The 8,500-nt window shown below is 41.4% G+C and overlaps 1 protein-coding gene across 1 annotated transcript; it reads left to right on the plus strand.

Moving 5' to 3' along the window:
- Nucleotides 1-3,346: 3,346 nt before the first annotated feature.
- GLIS3 (GLIS family zinc finger 3) lies at nucleotides 3,347-4,472 on the plus strand (the record flags this gene model as incomplete). Its single annotated transcript, XM_010184187.1, has 1 exon — nucleotides 3,347-4,472. A coding segment is annotated over one exon (1,126 nt), but the record flags the coding sequence as incomplete, so codon positions are not given.
- Between the last annotated feature and the right edge of the window lie 4,028 nt (nucleotides 4,473-8,500).

Below are 8,500 nucleotides of genomic sequence, written 5' to 3' on the forward strand. Positions count from 1 at the left end.
AGGATGAAGATAATGTTGAGGTACTTTAATGCCTTCTTTGCCTCAGTCTTTAATAGTAAGGTCAGCTGTTCTCTGGGTACCCAGCTCCCTGAGCTGGAAGACAGGAGCAGGGAGCAGAGTGAAACCCCCATAATCCAAGGTGAAATGTTTAGTGACCTGCTACACCCTTTAGATACACACAAGTCTATGGGATCAGAGGGGTTCCACCCAAGGGTCCTGAGGGAGCTTGCAGAAGCAAGCCACTTTCAATCATTTATCAGTGCTGTCTAACTGTGGAGGTCAGCAAACGTGATGACCATTTACCAGAAGGGCTGGAGGGTTGATCGAGGGAAATACAGGCCTGTCAGTCTGACCTTGGTGCCTGGAACAGTGCCATCATGTGGCACATCCAGGACAACCAGAAGATCAGGCCCAGTCAGCATAGGATTATGAAAAGCAGATCCTGCTTGACTAACGTGATCTCCTTAAATGACAAGATGATCGGCTTAGTGGATGAGGGAAAGGCTATGGATGTTATCTAACTGGACTTTAGTAAAGCCTTGGACACTGTTCCCCACAGCATTCTTCTGAACACACTGGCTGCTCATGCCGAGGACAGGTGTACTCTTTGCTGGATAAAAAACTGGATGGCCAGACCCAAAGAGTTGTGGTGAATGGAGTTAAATCCCGTTGCAGGCTGGTTGCAAGTGGTGTCCCCCAAGGCTCAGTACTGGGGCCAGTTCTATTTCACTCCTTTATCAATGATCTGGGCAGGGAGTTCAAGTGTACCCTTAGTAAGTTTGCAGATGACACCAAGTTTGGTGGGAGTGTTGATCTGCTTAAGGAAAGGAAGGCTTTTCAGAGGTACTTGGACAGGCTGGATCGATGGGCTGAGGGCAACTGTATGAGGTTCAACAAGGCTGAGTGCTGTGTCCTGCACTTGGGTTGCAACAACGCCATGCAACACTACAGGCTTGGGGACGAGTGTCTGGAAAGCTGCCAGGCAGAAAAGGACCTGGGGGTCCTGGTTGACAGCCGACTGAACATGAGCCATTAGCATGCCCAGGTGGCCAAGAAGGCCAACATCATCCTGGCCTGTATCAGAAATAGTGTGGCCAGCAGGACCAGGGAGGTTATTGTGCCCCTATTCTCTGCACTGGTGAGGCCACACCTTGAATACTGTGTTCAGTTTTGGGCCCCTCGCTACCAGAAGGTCATTGAGGTGCTGGGGCGTGTCCAGAGGAGGACAACAAAGCTGGTGAAGGGTCTGGAGAACAAACATTATGAGGAGTGGCTGAGGGGGCTTGTATAGCCTGGAGAAGAGGAGGCTGAGGGGAGACCTTGTCGTCCTCTACAACTATCCGAAAGGAGGTTGTAGTGAGGTGGCTGTCGATCTCTTCTTGCAAGTAACAAGCAATAGAACAAGAGGAAATGGTCTCAAATTGCACAAGGGGAGGTTTAGATTGGATATTAGGAACAAATTCTTTACAAAAGGGCTTAATAAGCATTGTAACAGGCTGGAGACACCACTATTCCTGGTGGTGTTAGAAAGACATATGGATGTGGTATGTAGGGACGTGTTTTAGTGGTGAACTTGGCAGTGCTCTGTTGGCGGTTGGACTCAATGATCTTCAAGGTGTTTTCCAACCTAAGCAATTCTATGATACTATCTATTGCAACCAAGGCTGCAGTTGCTGCAGAAGGGTTGTGGTGCAGATGTGCGATATTAACTAGGAGCCTTAACAAATTTGGCCCATGGATCCTTGTTTCCTGAAGCAGTGTTTACAAGAAAATCTTGCAGAACTTAGAAGCAACTGCAGTATTGCTTACCCTGAGCAGACACCAAAACCTGCTTTCCTGTTAAAAAAAAGAAGTAAAATAGGTAGAAGTGCCATCTCAAAGGTGCTCTCTGTAACTGTGTCTGTATCAAGAAAGAGATGAGTTTTTTTATTTAACTTACTTTATGGTGCATATTTTCCTCTTTTAGAAATTTGAAGGTTTTAGTAATATAAAAACATGCAGTAAAAAAAACAACAAACTGATTATAGGAACTTATGTTTGTAAATAAGAATAAATTATTCCTTGCCTACATTATTCCTTTGGATTATTGCATGTCAATATTTCATATATTGTTTACTTAGAGCTTTAAGAAACGTTTTTCAACATCTGGTATTTAAGGTGCATATTAGCACTTATTTGCTGTCTTTTTTTGAGTTAATTTGACCTCCTGCAGTCTTTGTATGATAGGAGGAACTAATATATATCTTGTTTCAGTCCACCATTGAAATTCTGTGCTACTTCAAAAGTGAATTGTGAAAACAATAAACCCAGGAATTAACCCCCAAAGCATAAGATGCAGAGACTTCCGTGTCTGTGAGATCTCCAGGTTTATCTAGACGCATACCTGATTCTTCCTACTGTTAGAACCCCTTAAAAACGGAAATTAATATACTGATAGCACCACTAGCTGGCAGGAAATCAAAGTCTGCCAAGATGTGAACTGGAAACATAAAGACAAATTCACTTGGCCTCTACCCAGCATTTGCAGCCACGAATCAAGGACCTTGGTGTCCATGTATTGCCTTTTTATTCCTTTCTGTAGGAAACAGTATTGTCAAGAGCTTATGAGTTCCTGTTTTTAAGCTACCCATAGGACATCTGCAGCATAAACAAGTTCCATAATATTTCTGTGAAAAGCTCGTGATAACAGCAAGATTATACTTTTGTGAAAAAATTTGATTGCTGACTTGGAGGCAGATACATCATCAAATCAAAACTAAATAAACTCCTTTAACCAGTTCTTCTACATTATTCATTTATTTTGTTTGTTTTGTAATGTTAGATATTATCTGTATTTATAAACTTGAGCTATTAAACTCTATTTCTGTAGAGAATACTATTTGTATGCATTACAATTGGGAAAGTCATACAGGTTAAATATTTATTCTTTACTAATTGGTTTTCTTCCCATTCTTTGCCAGCAAAAACAATATTCAACTCAAATCAGTTTGAGTTTCATGCAAGTCAGGTGCATAATACATTGGTTTTAGAAGCCAAAACCTATTTACACCACAGCTGATGAAAAAAAATGGTGTTGATTCCTGCAGTGACGTATCAAGAACCTTTACAGCAACTTTTCTTCAAAATTTTGAAGTTTTAATGTTGGTTTCCTAAGCGATCTTGTTACATATGTATTACCTGTGTATGTCTGCGGGTGCATTAACTGAGAGTGCTGAAGCTGACTACCTCAAATTAGGGAGAACTTTTCTCACATGTACCTTTCTTTAATTTTATGTATATGTGAAGACAGAAGAACCACTGCTAAGTTGTCTTAACTGCTTAATTATTTATTGTGCCTTTATTCCAGGTCACTCTTGTCATGTGAGTCTCTGGCCTCTACGACGTTAAGCTTCTCAGAAAGTCAGTCCACTTTGAGTGTCAAGCAAGAGTGGTTGCATGGGTACAGGACACTTCCTTCTGTTCCTCCTGACCATGGTTTACGAAATGGCAGTGAGCTGGGGGACTTACTAAATTTTTCACCTGGAACATCTGTGCCCAGTAACTGTATCTCTGACTCATTACCAGCCTACTTGTATGGCATGGAAGATAAGCATTCCCCTTACTCTAGTCCTTACCATTCCTCAGCCTGGTCTCAATCAACCCGATCCAAAAAAAGAACACTCTCAGTATCTCCTCTGTCTGACGGCATTGGGATCGACTTCAGTACAATAATCCGTACATCTCCAACCTCTCTGGTGGCCTATGTCAACAGCTCCAGGACATCACCAGCAAACGTCTCCCCACAGCCTGAGGTCTATGGACATTTTCTGGGAGTGAGAGGAAGCTGTATATCCCAAAATTGCTCCATGCCAACTGCGCAGAAAGGCCTTCTCATGGCTAATGTCAATGTTACCTTCCCAGGGTACGTTCAGAATGGGGCTGATGAGTACCAGCGGATGCAGCAGCTGGAGCAAGCCAGTTTGCAGATGGCCACCACAAGTAACATGGTGATCCAGCAGGGTGTGCTGCCTGTGGACAACCAGGCAGTAGGTGTCTTGAAAAATGAACGGCTGGATAACTTCTCAGGCCATACAGTTGACATGCCTCCTCCACCCCTGCTGCCACTCCCTCCTCCACAAGGACCACCCCCACCATACCACGCTCACCAGCACCGGCTTCTACGCAGCCTCCCAAAACACATTTATCCACTGCCTGTGCCTCCTCTTGTGCCAGGCTCCCTGCTTGATGAAGATGGGGAGCTAGATGATTTCAATGGCAAGCATGGCTGTCACTGGGTTGACTGCGGTGCGCTGTATGACCAGCAAGAAGAACTTGTGCGACACATAGAGAGGATCCATGTAGACCAGAGGAAGGGAGAGGACTTCGCTTGCTTCTGGGCAGGGTGCCCACGAAGGTACAAGCCATTTAATGCCCGTTATAAACTGCTGATTCACATGAGAGTTCACTCAGGGGAGAAGCCAAACAAATGCACGGTAAGTCTGAGTTCTGTTTCTCTGACCTCTAAAAGGCTCTATGTTACTCAGGAAAATACAGAGAAGTTGTTATTCTTCCTATTTTTTTCCTAGTTAATGGTGTGCTTTTTTAACTAGTCTGTGTGAACGAGTGACTGCTCCATCTTTCCACCTAGATAGAAAGGAAAGATATTCTTCAATTTGATATGTACCAACAGATAGGATTAGACAAAATTTTATTTCCTGAATTTATAAACTTCTACTGTAGACTGCAAAAGTGACATGGTAGACCTTCATAAAGCAAAATCTAAGTACCATCAGTGCTTAAGTACCTGCATGAAGGATACATTTGGGTAAAGCGCTGCAGAATAAATGCCACAATTTATCATGAAATATTCTTGCATCATGTTACTCCTTTTTGACTTGAGGAATTTTCATGATCTTGCATAATGTTACCATGAGAAACTGAGAAGAGTTGGGTAATTTTAAAGGCAATTGTTTGTTTCATTACTAACAAAAGCCAGACCCACAGCCCTGTTTTCATGAATACAACAGAAATAAAACAGATAACAATTTATCTGTGTACAGACTCTAGCAGTAAGCATTAAATCCCTGAAGTAATGGTTTTTTTGCTGTTTTTCTTAGGGTCACTTCAAGTCCGTCTCATACATATATAATTATGTGGGGTAACAATGTAGCCAGTAAACCCTAGAATGAGTTTATATTTAGACTCCAGTGAACCATCTGTAATCTCTGTAATTCAAAGTCTTGATTGGCTTTACCTGTAGTCTGTATTCTGGATGATCAGTAGTTTACCCTTACTAAGTGCTTATTTAGTGTCAGTGGAAAGCAGCCTCGGCAGTCCTCAGCATAACCTTTCATGTTTTAAAATGTAATGAAATGTAGAAATATGCAAAGTCACATGATAACCCTCATAAAGTAGGTGTAAATCTAGAACATAGGCCCCCTTTCTTGAAACAAGCATGCAGAAATGGCATTCTTTATGAGGGCTTGAGTGAAACAGCTTGCTGCTTGCTTTATTTACTGTTTCATGAATGATGTAAATTTGGAAAAACCTGTTTGTCTTTCTAATGCCAAAAGGCCATGATCTGGAAGTATCTCAATATATTTAGGAAGCCATACTTCAGTCAAACTTTATACATTTCTCATCAAGCAGTGAAATTTACAATCACATCAATACAATTTAAGGTTTTAAACTGAAATTTTAAGTGAGGTACTAGGGAGAACACTTCGAGCAAAATGGTAATGAATTTTGATTTCATAGGATTGTACAATCATTAAGGTCTAAGATCATCAAGTCCAAATGTCAACCTAACACCACTGTGCCCACTAAACCATGTCCTGAAGTGCCACATCCACACACTTTTTTAACCCCTCCAGGGATGGTGACTCCACCACATAGAATCATAGAATCATAGAATGTACTGGGTTGAAAGGGACCTTTAAAGATCATCTGGTCCAACCCCCCTGCAGTAGCAGGGACAATGTTACCAGATCAGGTTGCTCAGAGCCCCATCAAGCCTGACCTTGAATATCTCCAGGGATGGGGCCTCCACCACCTCTCTGGGCAACCTGTTCCAGTGATCTGTCACTGTCATATTGAAGATTTTTTTCCTAATATCCAACCTAAATCTACCCTTTTCTAGTTTAAAATCATTACTCCTTGTCCTATTGCTACGTGCCCTAGTGAACAACTCTTTCCGCTGCAAGATACACAGGGGTCTGGGAAACGAAGAACAAACAGCAGCCTGAGAAGGGGAACTGCTAACTGGGCTGGAAATGACGCGTGGGCTGATTTTCATAGAATCACAGAATCATTTGGTGGGGAAAGACCTTTGAGATCATCGAGTCCAACCATAACCTGTCCATTACTAAACCAAGTCCCTAAGCACCTCATCTACTCGGCTTTTTAATCCCTCCAGGGATGGTGACTACCACTTCCCTAGGCAGCTGATTCTAGTGCTTGATAACCCTTTCAGTGAGGAAACTCTTCCTAATATCCAGTCTAACCCTTCCCTGGCTCCAGTTGTGGCTATTTCCTCTTGTCCTATCACTAGTTACCTGGAAGAAGAGACCAACATGCACCTTACTACAACCTCCTTTCAAGTGGTTGTAGAGAGCAATAAGGTCTTCCTCAGTTTCCTCTTGTCCAAACTAAACAATTGCAGCTCCCTCAGCTGCCTCATATGCCTTGTGCTCCAGACCCTTCACCAGCTTTGTTGCTCTTCTCTGGACAGACTCCCGTGTCTTGATGTCCTCCTTCTTGTGGGCGACCCAAAACCAAACGCAGTATTTGAGGTGCAGCCCCACCAGTGCCAAGTACAGGGGCACAATCACATAACAACAACAACAACCACCATAATACATAATACGTAACGCATAACACATAATCACAATTATGTATTTAAGTGATAAATAAATCCATTAATAATCTTTATTTGTCCACCTAGGGTCGTTCTATATTTTTTTTTTCTGGTTCTATGTGTAGGATGCCTCTTTCTCTAAAATCATTAAAAAGTAAAAGTGTATGTCCACTGCAGTTTGCAGACTAATAAGAGGCAGTCTAGTAGACCAAGCAGGGAAGGAGAAATGCCAAATGCACATCTATTATGTGAACCAACCAGATTTACTACACAGAATACAGCAGAAGTAATACGTCTTCGAGAGGAACTATCTTAATGTAATCTGTCAATCCTGTAATCAAAGGCAGACAGTTACACTGGTCACCTTAGTGACAACACAGACTAGTCAAGGTGTAAGCAGAGTATGTGTTGATGGTTCCTAACATTTTGTAAGAGGCAGTCTTCTAATTAAGCATATATTGCAATGAGTCCCAGTCAGTATATTTATCATGCAGCACTTGTTTCTGTGCAGCAGTGTTGAAAGTGCATTATTATATCCCAGTGGATTGCTGTGATAGTTCAGCAAGCACAATAGGTCAGGGTTACTTTTAAGTTGTATTATTGTGACATTAATAGGGATAATGTGGAATCAGATGCACATCTAATTATAAGCTAAACTTCATAAAATCATTTTATTATTCTCTGTTAGTGCTCTGTGATGATGAAATCATGTATTTGAGAAGAGATTTGAAGACCAGCTAGGACTGCAGTATTTGATTTGCTTATAGTAGAAATCAGAGCCATGGAGAACCTCAGTAACAAAAATTTGAGGTGATAAGCTATAGCTACAAGTGATACTCTAGTCATTAGTTCCTTCTCGTTCTGGATGAGCAATCTTCTTTTATTCTGGAAGATAAAAGTGTTGTAGGGTGACTGTTAATCAGATAGGAGTACATAAAACCATGAGACTATCATGGCAATCAGATCCAAATTTGAAGTCAAGCATTCTTAAAGTCAGAAACTTGGAACGTAGCTCTCCCTCTGTACAAAGGTAAGTAGGGTGGAGTGGTAAACAATTACATACTGGTCCTAATAGATCTGGTTTATATTGTTGTTTTCCTGTGAATTAGGCTCTTTTTTCATAGCTTTAACTCCATTTGCTGCCAACGCTGCATGTTCAGATTTGGAAATTTGATCCAATATGCTTTCTCTGTGTACTGAAAAATCATAGTGTATTTTTCATTCATCCATTTTTAGAATATTGTATCTTGTTCTAAAAAATTGACTTTAATTTTAAAAAGCATGACTTTCACTGAGTCCTGCATTTTCGTTTAGATGGGAAGCTAAAGTGGGTGACTATGCTTTGCCTAGCTTTATTACATGGAAATCTGTGAAGTGGAAGAGTACCTGCATGCAAGATGCCTTGCTTGAAATTGTCTTGTTTGGAATAGATGTTCTTTAAATAGCTGTTAGAATGTGTTGGGCTCCCTTACTTTCTATTAACACATCTTTCATGTTCTATTCCAGTTTACTGCATCTGGAATGCATTCTTCTTTTTAATGACCTGCTTTAAAGCCTACAATATTATTAATGACATGGTAATATATATTAACTGTCTATTCATAGAATCCTAGAATGGTTTGGGTTGAGAGGGGCCTTAAAGATCATCCAGTCCAACCTCCCTGC

The sequence above is a fragment of the Mesitornis unicolor genome, unplaced genomic scaffold, assembly GCF_000695765.1.
Source record: "Mesitornis unicolor isolate BGI_N332 unplaced genomic scaffold, ASM69576v1 scaffold14295, whole genome shotgun sequence".
NCBI lineage: Eukaryota > Metazoa > Chordata > Aves > Mesitornithiformes > Mesitornithidae > Mesitornis > Mesitornis unicolor.